This window comes from Xenopus laevis, chromosome 5L (genome assembly GCF_017654675.1).
Source record: "Xenopus laevis strain J_2021 chromosome 5L, Xenopus_laevis_v10.1, whole genome shotgun sequence".
NCBI classification, from domain to species: domain Eukaryota; kingdom Metazoa; phylum Chordata; class Amphibia; order Anura; family Pipidae; genus Xenopus; species Xenopus laevis.
The window spans coordinates 29,155,946-29,173,735 of NC_054379.1; the positions used below are offsets into that span (position 1 = coordinate 29,155,946).

The 17,790-nt window shown below is 43.0% G+C and overlaps 1 protein-coding gene across 1 annotated transcript; it reads right to left on the reverse strand.

Moving 5' to 3' along the window:
* Positions 1-5,570: 5,570 nt before the first annotated feature.
* On the reverse strand, positions 5,571-17,476 carry pno1.L (partner of NOB1 homolog L homeolog). Its single transcript, NM_001085973.2, is given in 7 exon segments — positions 5,571-5,892; positions 6,301-6,371; positions 8,023-8,140; positions 10,139-10,199; positions 12,657-12,740; positions 13,763-13,912; positions 17,210-17,476. Coding segments are annotated over 7 exon segments (711 nt in total). The 5' UTR covers positions 17,369-17,476; the 3' UTR covers positions 5,571-5,824.
* Between the last annotated feature and the right edge of the window lie 314 nt (positions 17,477-17,790).

The window sequence follows — 17,790 nt, forward strand, 5'->3', positions numbered from 1 at the left end:
TCGGTTTCCAGTCTGACTTGTTTTTGGGGGGAGACTTTAAGGGCCACAGTGATTTCATTTTTTTTTTTTGTGAAGATATCGTAAGATTAATATTTGTCTCCCCTTCTAGGCAGCTGCTAAGAAGCAGATTTATAATGTTGGTGCTAAAATGCAGCTGTTGTTGGGAACCAATCAATACATTTTGGAAAATAAAGGAGTGGTTGCTATGGGTAATTGTGCTGGAGCAGCTAGAGTTGCCAACTTTCCTGTATTTTCTTAGCAGCCTGCAAGGAGAAGCCACTGATTCAGTGATGTTGCAGGATGGTGATGTCATAGGGTGGGGAATGGGAGGTTCTGTGAAGTCAGGGGGTGGGTATTTGGGAAGATCAGGGAGGGATTGTCAGGGAATAATCTGTGGGAGAGGGGTCGGAATCTTTGAAAGGCCGAGTTTACAAGTGATACACGTTGGTGAGTGGAGGAAAGAACCAGCGATTAAAAATTTACTTGGAACTGCATTGCTGGTAAATTAGTAACAATGGCCCCGGCTTTAGCTGCTGATACATTAGTTGTGCCCGTCAAATACCAGCCAGCTGGCAACGCCAAGTGCGACTCTATCATAGTTAATGACCCCAGGGTTAGGGTGGTGGCACACGTGGAGATTTAGTCACCTGCGATAAATCAAAACTACTGCGGAAATATCATCATACCGGCAAGAATGTGAATCTCTGGTGGCATGGCCTACGCGTCTCTTCGGTTTTCTGAAGTTTCCTTGTGAAGGAAGTTCTGGCAACTTCGGAAAACTGAAGCGATGCTTATGCCATACCTACGGTGATTCACATTCTTGCTGGTGGGATTAAGCCACCCGCAGTAGGGAACATTTATCGCTGGCTATTAAATCTCCCCGTGTGCCACTGCCCATAGCCTTGTCCTGGCAGTCACTGTCTTTCGGCTGGACAACAAAAAGAGGAGAGGCCATCCACTGAGCGTCCCGTCCACTGAGCGTCCCGTCCACTGAGCGTCCCGTCCACTGAGCGTCCCGTCCACTGAGCGTCCCGTCCACTGAGCGTCCCGTCCACTGAGCGTCCCGTCCACTGAGCGTCCCGTCCACTGAGCGTCCCGACCAAAGCACAATTCCCTTGGTTTTCTTGTAGCATGAACAGACACCACAAATCTATTGCTGCTCTACAGGAAGTAAGACTCTGCAGGGTAACAGAATTTAAGGGGACCGCAGCCTTTAAAATAAACAAATAGAAGTAACTTTTATGACAAGGTACATTAGGTCAGAAGCATCCAGTGTCTAAAATGGCATAATTGGTTTGAACACCAACTGCTAAGATCCAGACTAGCCAATCGTTGGCTAGAGTTGTGTGAAAGGTGGCTGTCATGGGATGATTGAGGAGTGGAAGTAAGTTAGGTTGAAAAAAAGACACGTCAATCAATTTCAACCTTTTAACTTTTTTGTAATCTGTCTTAACTGCCAGTTGATCCAGAGGAAGGCAAAAAAAAAAAACTCTTATCTGAAGCTTCTCCAATTTGCCTCAGAGGGGAAAAAAAAAAAATCTCCTTCCTGACTCGTTATGGCAATCAGACCAGTCCCTGGATCAACTTGTACTATGAGCTATTTCCCATCACCATCTAAACAACATCCAACCCCTTCTTAAAGCTATCTAATGTATCCGCCTGTACAACTGATTCAGGGAGAGAATTCCACATCTTCACAGCTCTCACTGTAAAAAACCCTTCTGAATATTTAGGCAGAACCTCTTTTCTTCTAATCGGAATGGGTGACCTCGTGTCAGCTGGAAAGACCTACTGGTAAATAAAGCATTAGAGAGATTGTTATATGATCCCCTTATATATTTATACATAGTCATCATATCACCCCTTAAGCGCCTCTTCTCCGGCGTGAACATCCCCAATTTGGCCAGTCTTTCCTCATAGCTAAGATTTTCAATACCTTTTACCAGCTTAGTTGCTCTTCTCTGTACCCTCTCTAATACAATAATGTCCTGTTTGAGTGATGGAGACCAAAACTGTACGGCATATTCTAGATGGGGCCTTACAAGTGCTCTATACAGTGGAAGAATGACCCCCTCCTCCCGTGACTCTATGCCCCTTTTAATACAGCTCAAGACCTTATTTGCCCTTGATGCTGCTGACTGGCATTGCTTGCTACAGCCAAGTTTATCATCTACAAGGACTCCAAGGTCCTTTTCCATAATGGATTTGCCTAGTGCAGTCCCATTAAGGGTATAAGTGGATATTCTTACATCCCAGGTGCATGACTTTACATTTATCAACATTGAATCTCATTTGCCACTTAGCTGCCCAGATTGCCAGTTTGTCAAGATCATGTTGCAAGGATGCCACATCCTGGATGGAATGAATTGGGCTGGATAATTTTGTGTCATCTGCAAACACTGATACATTACTTACAACACCCTCCCCTAAGTCATTAATGAACAAGTTAAATAAAAGTGGACCCAATACTGAGCCCTGGGGGACCCCACTAAGAACCTTACTCCAAGTAGAGAATGTCCCATTAACAACCACCCTCTGTAGCCGATCCTGTAGCCAGTTTCCTATCCATGTGCAAACGACTTCATTAAGCCCAACAGACCTTAGTTTAGAAAGCAGTCGTTTGTGGGGCACAGTATCAAACGCTTTGGCAAAATCCAAATAGATCACATCTACTGCCCCCCTCCTCCCCCACTGTCCAGTGTTCCCTATGGAGTGAGAAATCATGTTTCATAATCTGATAGTCTTGGGAGAAATCTGTCAGCCTAAATATCTAATGCTGATGGAGAAATAATGGTCTATAGCTGTGCTCCATAGTTTGGGCTAGGGACCCTGGTTTCAGTGAAGGCAAACCTATAAGGACAAGGAAAGTCTAAAAAAGAATAAGGCTAGAAATGCTGTATTTTGTATACTAAATATAAACATGAACTTACAGCACCACAAGCCTAATCAAACAAATAATTTATGCTTTCAAAGTTGGCTACAGGGGGTCACCATCTTGTAACTTTGTTAAACATCTTTGCAAGACCAAGACATCTTGTAACTTTGTTAAACATCTTTGCAAGACTAAGACTGTGCACATGCTCAGTGTGGTCTGGGCTGCTTAGGGATCGTCATGAACAAAGTTGCTGGAGTTCTGCATGGCTGGGAAGTAAGGCTGGGGCTCCCCCTGCTGTTCATAAGTATGATTGTTTCCCTGCTCAGCAGTTAGGGACCGTCTGACAATTCCTATCCACAGCAGTAAATGAAGGGAGAATTTCACTGCATAAAGTCAGGTTTCTTATAAAAACGGTACACATTTTTTTATTAAAGTATATTGGAGATAGGTTTCGTTTTCATTAAAATGGGATTTCATTTTTTTGACTTTCCTTGTCCTTTAAAAGACCAGTAACGAATTTTTTTAAAAAAAAAATTTAAATTTTTTTTTTCCTTTTTAACGAAAAAAACCCAGACATTTTAAACTTTTAATTTGCAAATCTTTTATTAAGAAATTACTTACCGATTCTATGCATGCGCTCCTCTTCAGAACGGCGACGATCCATCGTGTGGCGCTCGATTTCTCCTCCCTGCCTTCTATAGGAGATAGCCAGGGAGGAGAAATCGAGGGCCGCACGATGGATCGTCGCCCTTTCTGCAGAGAAGCGCATGCAGAGAATCGGTAAGTAATTGCTTAATAAAAGCTTTGCAAATTAAAAGTTTAAAACTGCCTTGGTGTTTTTTAAAACAAATCTTTTTTATGTTACTGGTCCTTTAAGGCTACTGTGTACAATCATTTGTGATTCTGTTCTTTTATTTGAGGCCCTTTCCTGTTGCAGAGCATGAATGTTTGAACACAAAGAAAAGTACAGATATGGATCTGCTATCCAGAAAGCTCTGGATTACAGGATGCCTGTCTCCCATAGACCAAAATAATAATCTTTTTTTTTTTTAAATGTTCTCTGTAATAATAAAACAGTACCATGTACTTGATCCCAACTAAGATATAATTAATCCTTATTATTGGAAGCAGAACCAGCCTATTGAGTTTATTTAATTACAACTAGCGCCAACTTCATCCCCTTGGTTCTGGTCTTTAGGTAATGTAGCGTCATTTGTAGTAAAGCAGAATGATCTCCAAGTAGGTGAATACAATGCAGCCAGTAGAAACATTAGAGAAGATCTGTATTGTACAGAGCAAAACATTCATATGCCGGAGTCGTTTACTGAAAGCGTCTGACATTGTTGTACAATGACAACACAATCTCTAGTGGGAGAGGCTTTTCCTTTACAATTACATAGACTTTGTGGCAGAACGCTTGATGTGCGTCCCGTATTCTTGAGGCGTCAGCTGACATGTAAATTTGTGGCATGTCCTGTAACCTTTACACGTAGGCCAATGATTCAGTTTCCAGCAGCACCGAGACCACTGACAAATAATGACCATACTCTGGCCACGAGGGCTGCACTCGATCTTCTGCCGCTCACACAAGGAACCTTCACTAACAGAACAATCCTGTGCTTTATTCTTCATTTATTAAGAGGATCTTTACAGTTCTACTAAATAACAATTGTTCCGTTTGTTTGGCCTGAGAGGCTGAATGGCCGGAAATAAAGAGTAGCTGTGGTTTCCCTTCACTTCCTCATCTGCCAATAACCTGTTTACATCTCTACATTGGATTTTCAAACCTGCACAACTAATAAACCAACAGCATCTATAGCACATACATGTGGGCCAGGTCCCATACACACATAAATACACACATACATACATACATACATACACTGCTTCAGTTGTACCTGTACATGTATGGCCAGATTAGTTTGTCCAGCACTCGCAATATATATTCTGCACAATCTCCAGCTGCATCACTGCCCATTCACTGAATGAGAATCCTGGCAATCGGGCATAGCACACTCATACAGATCACCCTTGCAAGGCACTACAGGTATGGGATCTATTATCCAGAAAGCTCCGAATTAAAGAAAGGCCGTCTCCCACAGGCTCCAAATTTTTTATAATGTTTTCCTTTTTCTCTGTTATAATAAAACAGTGACTTGTACTTGATCCCAACTAAGATATAATTAATCCTTATTGGAAGCAAAACCAGCCTATTGGGTTTATTTAATGTTTACATGATTTTCTAGTAGGGATGCACCGAATCCAGGATTCGGTTCAGGATTCGGCCTTTTTCAGCAGGATTCGGATTCGTCCGAATCCTTCTGCCCGGCCGAACTGAATCCTAATTTGCATATTAGGAAGGAAATTGCATGACTTTTTGTCCCAAAACAAGGAAGTAAAAAAAAAATTCCCCTTCCCACCCCTAATTTGCATATACAATGCACAAAGGATTCAGGGGTTCGGCCGAATCCAAAATAGTGGATTCCGTGCACCCTATTTTCTAGTAGCCTTAAGATATGAAGATCCAAATGACGGAAAGATCTGTTATCCAGAAAGCCCCAGGTCCTGAGCATTTTGGATAACAGGTCCCATACCTGTATCACCCTAATGAATACTATGATAAGTATTAGTATTTTAACACCTGTCACAGCCAGTGATCAAATACTGGACCAAGAAGTCTATAGAACACTGCAGCGAATCAGCAACCTCGCATTTATTGTTTATTTTCACAATGTATTGGCAGAGTCATTAATTCTTCAGGTTCAAGTCATATACATGTTAATAGGAAGAGTCGGACCAGTGCAGGGGGGAACCAACTGCTTCAATCATTGTGCCAACAAACGTTCTTCTCTTCTGCACGTCAGTCAATTGCACAAAAAAATTTCGATGTGGGAGGAGTCACAATTTAAAAAATCTACACGCTGTTCAGTCGTTCCACGTCGTCCAACGCTAAAACCGATCAGCTGCCCGACTCGCCACTGCCCGTATGTTGCCGTACACTTTGGATGGTGGGCTCCCTGTTCAGGTAAAGCAAAAGAAGTGAACAAATCTGGGTCTAAAGTAATCGCTGGTGGTACTTTAATTAAATTTTAGGTAAATGCATAAAACGAGGGATGCAGGATTCGGTTCGGGATTTGGCCTTTCAGCAGGATTCAGATTTCAGATGCCTGGCCGAATAGAATCCAAATCCCACTTTGCATATGCAAATTAGGGGTGGGAGGAAAATTGGAGTAGGTCTTGTAACCTATAGCAACCAGTCGGCAGGTGGCCTGTTTGAATGCAAACATCTATTTGGTTGCTACTGGTTAGAAGACCTGCTGCAAACTTAGTGATTCCATTTACACCTCTATGGCTTCCTACAAGAGTTGAGAGGGATTATTAGGACCATATTGGAAGAGACAATGGCTGACGACATGAATAGTTACCTAAAATGAGGTTACAGATTGCGGTTCTGGCCATCTTGATGTTTTGAAATGATCCCATTATGTGTATTTTTCTGCCAGTGAAGAAAATAAGAAAATACAATATGGTTAGAAAGGACATCGTTACCTTTTTCTTTCCAGTAATTAAGATATTTGAAACACTGACCCCCTCCATAATGGACTAGAGGTAATTAGATAGATACTAGATCTGGTGTGAGAGCCTGTGCCCTTTAGCAGTGAAGATCTGGGTCTCTAAACATGTCCCAGTAATTAGTAGGGATGCACCGAATCCAGGAGTGGCCTTTTTCAGCAGGAACCCTTCTGTCCAGCCGAACCAAATCCTAATTTGCATATGCAAATTAGGGGCAGGGAGGGAAATCGCATGACTTTTTTGTCAAAAAAAACAATTAAAAAATGTTTTCCTCTTTCCACTCCTACTTTGCTTATGCAAATGATGATTCGGTTCAGTAATGCTTAGCAAAAGATTCGGGGGTTCGGTTGAATCCAAAATCGTGGATGCGGCGCATCCCTAGTAAATAGTAACTAGTAATCCCTGAATCCTAGTAAATAGGGATGCACGGAATCCACTATTTTGGATTCGGCCGAACCCTTTTCGGCTGAATACCGAACCCGAATCCGAATTTGCGTAATCAAATTAGGGTTGGGAAGGGGTAAAACATTTTTTACTTGTTTTGTGACCAAAAGTCATGCAATTTCCCTCCCCACCCCTAATTTGCATATGCGGATTCGGTTCGGCTGGGCAGAAGGATTCGGCCTAATCCAAATCCTGCTTAATAAAGCAGAATCCTGGCCGAATCCTGAATTTGGTGCATCCCAACCGGTAGCTCCCCATCTTCTTTTCTGCTGATTCACTGCACATGCCCTGTGCTGCTGTCACTTACTGAGCTTAGGGACCCACTCACAATATACAGTACACATAGAATAGAAATGTCACAATATAAGGATGATTAGTAATTAATACAGATAATTACTACATGGCAGCACAGAAACCAGTGCAATTAGCATCAGAATTTAATAATCAGCCCTGTAGCATCAGCTTATATTACAGACCAACCTCATTTTCTGCTGGATAATTAGTGACGACCCCTAAACTTAGCTTCTCAACAGCTGCTCAGAGCCCACTGAGCATGTGAGTGTCACAGACACTTTCCAAGATGGTGACCCCCTGTGACAAGTTTGAAGTCCTGGATCATTGCTGCTATTGACAAGCTGAAACTTTAGGCTCGTGCAATAAGTTCACTATATAAAATATGGCATTTTTAGCCATATTAATTATTAGGGTTTAGTTCTCCTTTAACTTCCCATCACGCTACCAGTTCCACTCAGATCTACGTTAGCTGCATTCACAGAAAGCAACACTATTTTCGGATTTCTGCTGTGCCACACCCAGTAGATACAGCCCCCCCCCCCCTGAACTTCTAGGCCGGTCACTGAAGCACACGGTAGCCCAATGAGTTGGGGTAGAAAACCAGGCTGCTGTAGACTGAAAATTGGCAATTTGAGGGAGTGGAGGTTATTTGGTCCTGGGAAAGCACAGCAGAAATCTCAAAACGGTGCCTGTATCTCCGTAAACAAACTGTCTGTTCGTGAGCCCTTTAAAGTTAAAAGACATAAGATATCACAAGCACTGAAGGCTGAGACTGTCCAATCACAGTTGAAGACCCATTAACCCATGAGCGGAGAAGTTTGTGCGTTTGTACTTACGAATCAGCCAGAACTATCCTGGTCTTTGTGACATTTTCGATGGTGAACTTTGTCTTTCCTCCTTTTCCAGCTATTCGCCCAATGGCCCGAGATAAGTGGTCTCCCTTCAGCGGCTTAACTGAACATGAAAAGTAAAACGGGAATAAAAAGGCGAGAATTTGCCAACACAAAGCAGGGGAAGGGAATGTAAAGAAAATAATGCAAGCAATTCGCTGAGGTTATGTTTAGTAAGGATGAAGTAGTGACAAATTGTCCCCCCTTATCCTGCTCAGAATTGGTGATGGGAAAACTGGACGACCTATAGACACTGCTAAACTACAGCTCTCAACACCACTGACACCTTTGACTGTGAATTCTGGCACTTGCAGTTAAAAAAAGAAAGAGGTATTGGCTGGACATGCCCGGCCCTTGATCTCTAGATGAATTTCCTCGTGCAGAGACACAAAAACCAAGCCCAGACATCAGAAGACACTTTGCATGGACACCTTCAGCCCATACATGAGCAGATATAAACTGCTGACAGATTGAGTTGGCAGTTTATTGGGCATTGTGTGGGGCCATCAGAAGGGCTTCCCCAATCGATATCTAGGCAAAAGTTGGACAGATGGGCAGGCTTTGGTTTGTTGATGCAGTCCTCAATCTGACTGCCTTTACGCTCTACTAGGGATGCACTGAATACACTATTTTGGATTCGGCCGAACCCCCAAACACTTCACGAAAGATCTGCCGAATACCGACCCAAATCCAAATAGTAACTTGCATATGCAAATTAGGGGTGGGAAGGGGGGGAAAACATTTTTTACTTCCTTGTTTCGTGACAAAAAGTCCCGATTTCCCTCCCAGCCCATAATTTGCATATGCTAATTAGTATTTGGATTCAGTTTGGCCGGGCAGAAGAAAAAGGACAAATCCTGGCCGAATCCCGAACAAAATCCTGGATTCGGTGCATCCCTATGCTCAACGTTGTGATCCAGTTGTTGGGCCCTAGGGCCCACTATCGAACCAGTCCGATATCGCCGACCATCTCTACATGTACCTTAAAGGAGAATTCAACCCTAAACTTAAAAGACCCGCCTCCCTCCCCCCAGCCTAAGTGTTACCCCGGGCAAATGCCCCTAACATTTTACTTACCCCTCGGTGCAGATACAGGCATCAGAGTTCACGGGCGCCATCTTCTTCTCTTCGGAAATCTTTGAAATGAGACCGCCAGTCAGCGCATGTGCAGTTGGAGCAATTTTCTGTTTCGCGACAACTGCGCATATGCTGAAGCTCATGAAAATTGTCCATGAAAAGAGAACCGGGAAGATTACCGAAGCTGCTGAAGATGGCGACCGTGAACTCCAATGCCTGAATCCGCACCGAGGGTTAAGTAAAACGTATGGGGCATTTGTCCAGGGTAAAACTTGGCCTGGGAGGAGGAGGGACTATGAAGGGTAGGGTTTTTTAAGTTTAGGGTTGAATTCTCCTTTAAGGCCTTTGCTCCCAGGGAGAACCATGGTGGTCAAAATGCAGCTCATTGTCCAGAAAAGCATTGTGAATTCCAACAAGATTTAGAATTGATCTGACACACGGGGAAGAGTTATACTGAGCTTTACTCCATTTTTAAAATGTCGGCAGATAAATGTCATTTAAAATGTTGTTTTTGCGCCATTTTGTCGTTTGAAAGACAAATTCATAAAAGTGTCTGTAAACTTTCTTTCAATAAAATATGAAAAGTGTTGGTTGAGTCGGAATTTAGTTTGTGATTATGGAGAAAGTATTTTACTCCAGTTTACCACCACTTTTACTCCAAAAATGGTCTCTCTCCACTTTTGTGAATTGCCACCAAAATCTATAAAGTGTCTGTTTAAAAGACAAATTTACAAAAGTGGAGATAGAGGTTTGTGAATTTGGTGGCAAATTCAACATTTTTATCTCCACTTTAATTTTGTCTCAGTATCAGCACTTTTGTGAATTCCCCACAAAGGAGTTTGGGTGAGGAGCCAATGTAAACGGCAGCAAAGCGAATTTGTAGAAAAAAAAACGAAAAGTTGCAGCCGGACAGACATAAGAGCTAATGAGCAGGGCAGGTGCTGAATGTAAGAGCTTTATAAATATCCTACTTTACCAGACTTACCATCTGTCACTTCAAAGGATTCTAAGAAGAGATCATCGAGCCGGACCAGGGCCAACGCATCCTGCAGCAAATGTGGGGCACAATTAGTTGGTACAAACACATCACAATACAAGGACACAAGGTAAATAGGAAAACCTAGAATAGATTCCCCAGTAGTGGGAAATGTAAAATATATATTCAGAAATAGACACAATAAAGAAGAATTCTGCACTTTGCAGATAAAAGAGTGGGGGATGGGAACACTGTGTCCTGGTCATGTCACTTTTGAAAGACACAAAACAAATGCGCCGTGCCAAAATTAGCCAGACACCCAACAAGCAAAAGCTTTTATCCACATCCTGAATTGGCCAACATAAAACCAGAGGTGATGTGCAGGATGGCCGGATACCCGCAGGTTAGAGTCCTGCAGCGGGTCGGGTACCCGTGGGTTACCCGCAAATAAAGCGGGCACCCTGCGGAATGAGGGGAGGATTTTCAGGTGTGGTTATAGATGCAGGTCTCATCTTAATTCCTTATCTTATGTCATATTGTCTATGTTTTACTACTTTTAAAGTTTTACAAAACTTGTTTCTGTCCCCGCCGACTTTTGAAGACGTTTGCAGCACCAGCACTTCCTGTTTGATGGTGGACGGCGGGTTGCGGATAAGGCAGGTAGAGGATCTAAGTGGGTAAATATGCGGTATGCAGTTAGGGTCGCGGACTACGGGTTTAGGAATTTGGTTCCGTGCAGGACTCTACCCCCGGTTGGCGTCTCTTATGGGTGTGTTCGTATTGAGCTCTTCTGCCTGCTTTCCCCACCGGAGACCTTAAACTGCCAGCTTCTGACTTCCTGTTTTATAAACTTGCACCTGCCCAACCCCCCCCCCCCCAGTGGGGCTGGTTGTCGCTGGTCTATAAATGGAGGGGGGGGGGAAGTGAGTGCAGGTCCGGGTTTTCTCGATCCGCACATCACTACCATCGAAGGGTAGGAGGAAGGAAAAAAGGTGGAGAATCGTACTGTAAGTGGTGTGGTGCCTACTGGGCAAACACACTGCCTCTGCTTCTTCAATATTTGCATCGAGGAAAGTGCAGAAAGCAAAAGGGGGCGGAGCTGTGCGCTAGATGAGGAAGTAAAAGAGCTGCAGTTCAGCTACAGAGCTTGCGGTGCAAGCGGCCATGTTGGTCAGAACACATGCACAACAACAAGTTGCAGCATTTGCTCATTATGTGCATGTAGGTGCCCCAACATGGCCACTTGCACTGGCAGCTCCCTCCCGGTGTGGGTGGCCAAGCACTGGCGGGGGGAAATTATTTTTTTAAAAAAAAGAAACTACTATTACCCCCAACAGGAGTATGGGCTCTATTAACCTGCACCTTTGGTTAGAGATAATGTTTCTTTGGAGACAGGTGCCCTTTAAACATAGCAGAACAGTGAAAGCAACCGCATAAACCCCCACAGCCCCGTATTTAAAGGAGAAGGAAAGTCTTCTTGCACTTGGGGGTGCCACATGTTAGACACCCCCAAGCGATTGTATTGACTTACCTGAAACCCTGGGCTGGTGCTCCTATCAGCAGAAAACTGCACTGGCCCGGGGTTCTACCAGTGAGCACTACGGAGCGATCCACTTTCTTTGCGTGGCTGCGCATGCACAGTAGAACGAAAAGCTGAACGTTAACTAAAAAGTCGGCTATTTCGTTCAACTCCAGATGCGTCTGCCCTGGGAAATTTGAAAAAAGAGGAAGACGGAAAAAGATCGCTCCATGGTGCTCGCTGGTATAACCCCGGGCGGTGCAGTTTTCTGCTGATAGGAGCACAGGCCCAGGGTTTCAGGTAAGTCAATACAATCACTTGGGGTGCCTAACATTTGGCATCCCAAGTGCAAGATGACTTTCCTTCTACTTTAAGAACCTCCCCAGGTTATAAGCCATTATTACAATGTTCTAGTCTGCCGCCGCCACCACCCCCAGGCCGACAATCTATGGATTCTGGCAAATGCCAGAGGGGCTGCTGTAAGATGCCATAGACCAAGGGCCCCAACCTTTTATATGTGTGAGCCACATTCAAATGGAAATGTTGGGGAGCAACACAAGCATGAGAAAAAGTTCCAGGGTGCCAAATAAGAGATTTAAATTGGCTTTTTGTTACCCCCCTATGGGAACTGACAGCCTACAGAAGGTTCTGTTTGGCATTACTGTGGGTTTTTATACAACCAAAACTTGCCTCCAAGCCAGGAATTCAAAAATAAGCTCCTGCTTTGAGGCCACTGGGAGCAACATCCAAGGGGTTGGAGAGCAACATGTTACTCATGAGCCGCTGGTTGGGGATCACTGCCATAGACAGTCATTATTTATTGGGCTGGTTGGGCCTTGGTGTATTTAAAGCTCCTATATTGACTCCCAGTCTGGACCTGTCTATAACCATCATCTCTGTACAGACAGGGAAACGTTGCTACAGTCTCACTCACAGACAAACCTGTGCTGGTTACAATATACACAGTGTTTAGGCCGTGCAGAACCAGAGGAAAAGGCAATAACTTACCTCAACTTGAAACCCAAGAATAAAGGCTCTGACAAAATCAGCTGCTTTTGTTAAGGCACCGACATCTGTGGTTTCTTTGCAAGTCTAATGAGGATAAAGGAAAAGCAGCTGTGACAGGACAATTCACACCAACGACGATTATTTGCTACAGAACAACACGGGTGCCCGTTGGTGGCAAAAAATAGTCTACAGTGAAAATAATTACATTCCCCCCATTAAAGGAGAACTAAAGCCTAACTAAAGAAGTAGCTAAAAATGTTGTACATTATGTTTTGAGCTTCTGTACCAGCCAAGGCAACCACAGCCCTTTAGCAGTAAAGTGTGTCTCCAAAGATGCCCCAGTAGCTCCCCATCTTCTTTTCTGCTGATTCACTGCACATGCTCTGTGCTGCTGTCACTTACTGAGCTTAGGGACCCACTCACAATATACAGTACACATAGAATAGAAATGTCACAATATAAGGCTGATTAGTAATTAATACAGATAATTACTACATGGCAGCTCAGCGGATTCCTGGATAACGGATCCTATACCTGTACTAGTGACAGCCACATACAAGCATTCCATTAATCCATTCAATAGGTGCCAGTCAGTGCTAAAAATGACACTTTATTTCCCCCTGTAAAATGCCATTCCTTATTTAGATACATTTAATTATATGTGCCAACCAGGTCTGCTCAGCACATTCCTACAATCAGTTTATTTAAATTAGGGATGCACCAAATCCAGGATTCAGTTCGGGATTTGGCCTTTTTGAGTAGGATTCAGATTTGTCTGAATCCTTGTGTGTGGCCGAGCCAAATTTGCATATGTAAATTAGGTGTGGGAAGGGAAATCATGTGGCTTTTCGTCTCAATACAAGGAAGTAAAACATTCTTTTCACACTTTTTTCTTTCCTGCCTCTAATTTGCACATTCAAATTAGGATTCGGATTCGGTTTGGTATTCGGCCGAGTCTTTCACAAAGGATTCGGCCAAATCCCAAATAGAAGATTCGGTGCATCCCAAATTTAAATGCAGGATGGGCTAAGAATCAAGAAGATGACGGCACATACAGGGCTGTGAGGGCCGATGAAACGTTAGCTCCTATGACAAACGGACGTTACCTTTATTTCTACATTTCTCGACTTTAGGTTGAAGCGCACTTGAAGCTGTAAATGCTCCACAATTGGGGTGAAGATTTTCATCCAGTTTTCTTTAAGAGGTGTGTATCTGTGTGAGGGGACAGGGATTTTCCTCATTTCATCTTTGTCTCCCTAAGAAAAATAAAAAGCAGGACATAGAGAGATATAGACATATTCAGTACAGTTCTTAGGCAATAAAACGGATCACACCTACTCGATATTTTCTGATCAAGCAATAGGAACAAACTTTTATTATTCTATTTTCTTGTTAATTTTGAACTGCACCATTGCCCTTTATTAGTGTCAGGATAGCAAGCAAACCAGGAGGCCTTTCCAAGAGTCTGTTTGTTTGTACCTCTGTGCAAAACTAAGTTAAAGGGATTCTGTCATGATTTTTATGGTGTAGTTTTTATTTCTAAATTACACTGTTTACACTGCAAATAATTCACTCTACAATATAAAATTTAGTTCCTGAACCAGCAAGTGTATTTTTTTAGTTGTAATATTGGTGTGTAGGTGCATCTCAGGTCATTTTGCCTGGTCATGTGATTTCAGAAAGAGCCAGCACTTTAGGATGGAACTGCTTTCTGGCAGGCTGTTGTTTCTCCTACTCAATATAACTGAATGTGTCTCAGTGGGACATGGGTTTTTACTATTGAGTGTTGTTCTTAGATCTACCAGGCAGCTGTTATCTTGTGTTAGGGAGCTGCTATCTGGTTACCTTCCCATTGTTCTGTTGTTATGGTGGCCATACACGGGCAGATAAAGCTGCCGATATCGGTCGTTTGGACCGATTTGACAGCTTATCTGCCCGTGTATGGGGGCTTCCGACGGGTCTTCCCGATCGATATCTGGCCACGATATCGATCGGGAAGGTTGGATTTTTACCCGACCGACCCGTCGGAGCCCCTTTGCGCATCGTAATTCGATCGTTCGGCCACACGGCGAACGTTCGAATTACCCCTGATATAGCCATGCCGTTAGTGGCATATCGGGGAAAGATCCGCTCGTTTGGCGATGTCGCCAAACGAGCGGATCTTTGAGTCTATGGCCAACTTAAGGCTGCTGGGGGGAAAAGGGAGGGGGTGATATCTCTCCAACTTGCAGTACTGCAGTAAAGAGTGACTGAAGTTTATCAGAGCACAAGTCACATGACTGGGGGCAGCTGGAAAACTGACAATATGTCTAGCCCCATATCAGATTTCAAAATTAAATATAAAAAAAAAATCAGTTTGCTCTTTTGAAAAACGGATTTCAGTGCAGATTTCTGCTGGAGCAGCACTATTAACTGATGTGTTTTGAAGAAAACATGTTTTCCCATGACAGTATCCTTTTAAGGTTCTCCAATTATCGAAATGGATGAGGAAATTGTCAATTTGTCACCTTACGAGGGGTCTTGTGGATGTTTTTAATAAAACTCTCCTTGTCATTCTGATACAAAGGCCTTGGCCAGAGGCTGTCCCTGGTATGACAGTGAGTCTACAGACTGACCTAAGACTTCTGTGGATGTTTTGTTTTCACATGCAGAATCCTAGCAGTTATATGGATAGTTACTCATGAGCATTCTACGGTTTGGCTCTTCAGCCTTCCCTGTGTCACTGCCTGTTTTGAAAGTTTTTTCCATCTTGTTGCTGGTTCCTTTCTTCTTCTTGGGGATGATCAACTGTGCTTCTAACCATATGATATAGAGAATGACCTCCTACTGCACAATATAAAGGATATCAGGGGGGTCATAAATAAGTTCCTATTACAATAAAAAGGCACAGGGCAACTGACCATGTTCTTTGATACCTATAATGAAAAACGATGGTGTCTTCTAATATCCTCATTATTTACAGCAGGGTGTCGTTTTATCAATACATACATTTAAATCATGCAGCGTATAGGACATCAATATGCTCCAACGAGAACTTATTACATTGTATCCACATACCGTTCTCAGTGATGTCATTAGTTCTCACTGAAGCTTAGTGATGTCATTAGTTATGTCATTAGTTCTCACTGAAACTTAGTGATGTCATAAGTTCTCACTGAAACTTAGTGATGTCATTAGTTCTCACTGAAACTTAGTGATGTCATTAGTTCTCACTGAAGCTTAGTGATGTCATTAGTTATGTTATTAGTTCTCACTGAAGCTTAGTGATGTCATTAGTTCTCACTGAAACTTAGTAATGTCATTAGTTCTCACTGAAGCTTAGTGATGTCATTAGTTCTCACTGAACATTAGTGATGTCATTAGTTCTCACTGAAGCTTAGTGATGTCATTAGTTCTCACTGAACATTAGTGATGTCATTAGTTCTCACTGAAGCTTAGTGATGTCATTAGTTCTCGCTGAAGCTTAGTGATGTCATTAGTTCTCACTGAAGCTTAGTGATGTCATTAGTTCTCGCTGAAGCTTAGTGATGTCATTAGTTCTCACTGAAGCTTAGTGATGTCATTAGTTCTCGCTGAAGCTTAGTGATGTCATTAGTTCTCACTGAAGCTTAGTGATGTCATTAGTTCGCACTGAAGCTTAGTGATGTCATTAGTTCTCACTGAAGCTTAGTGATGTCATTAGTTCTCACTGAAGCTTAATGATGTCATTAGTTCTAACTGAAGCTCAGTTGTGTCACTTCTCACTGAAGTGTAATGATGTCACTAGTTCTCACTGAACATTAGTGATGTCATTAGTTCTCACTGAACCTTAGTGATGTCATTAGTTCTCACTGAACCTTAGTGATGTCATTAGTTCTCACTGGAGCTTAGTGATGTCATTAGTTCTCACTGGAGCTTAGTGATGTCATTAGTTCTCACTGGAGCTTAGTGATGTCATTAGTTCTCACTGGAGCTTAGTGATGTCATTAGTTCTCACTGGAGCTTAGTGATGTCATTAGTTCTCACTGGAGCTTAGTGATGTCATTAGTTCTCACTGGAGCTTAGTGATGTCATTAGTTCTCACTGAAGCTTAATGATGTCATTAGTTCTAACTGAAGCTCAGTTGTGTCACTTCTCACTGAAGTGTAATGATGTCACTAGTTCTCACTGAACATTAGTGATGTCATTAGTTCTCACTGAACCTTAGTGATGTCATTAGTTCTCACTGAACCTTAGTGATGTCATTAGTTCTCACTGGAGCTTAGTGATGTCATTAGTTCTCAATGGAGCTTAGTGATGTCATTAGTTCTCACTGGAGCTTAGTGATGTCATTAGTTCTCACTGGAGCTTAGTGATGTCATTAGTTCACTGAAGCTTGGTGATGTCATATACGTTGTGATTTTAATGTGTATATTAATAAAACGAGACCCTGCTGTAAACAATGAGGATGTTAGACGTCACTATAGTTTTTCATTATAGGTTAAGTCAGAGGTCTTTTCACCTACACAAACCCGAACACGGAGCCGATTGTCTGTACAGATCAGTGTGTTGCCTCATTACATAACGTTCCATACCATTAACTTGTCTCCAGAGATGGGAGGAAAGTCGGGCCTCTTGCTGGGCTGTTCCCCCATGTCCATGGGCCTCTCCTCGGCCGCTCTTCTCTTCCTGCTTTTCTTAGAGGTGACACTTGTGAAACTTTCCCCGGAGGTTGCGGCGCTTTCGATCTCCATTTTTTTGTGCTGTGATTTTCCCCCAAACAGAAGCGATAGAAGAAAACTCCACTCCGATACTTCCCAGCGATATCGCTACACGTGCGTCTCAGCAGCCATCCGGGTCACAGAAGGGCGGGGCTAAGGCAGCCTGACCAATATACAGTGAGCAATAGAGCGTTTTCACAATTACTTCACGTTCGAGCAGTTCACGGCATTGCTGCGTGAGGCCCTATATAGGCGTCTTAATTATTGCCTGCGCTGTTCATCTTTGGAACGCAACCTGCCAGTTACTTTACGCGTTTACATTATTTGAGCTATGAATGAATTATGGCTTCTATCAGACGAGCTTATGAAGGAAGGTACGGGGACAGTAATGCATATATTATAAACAGAAGGCGTGAAGCGGACAGCTAAAGCCCTGTGTTTGTCAGTCAGTTGGT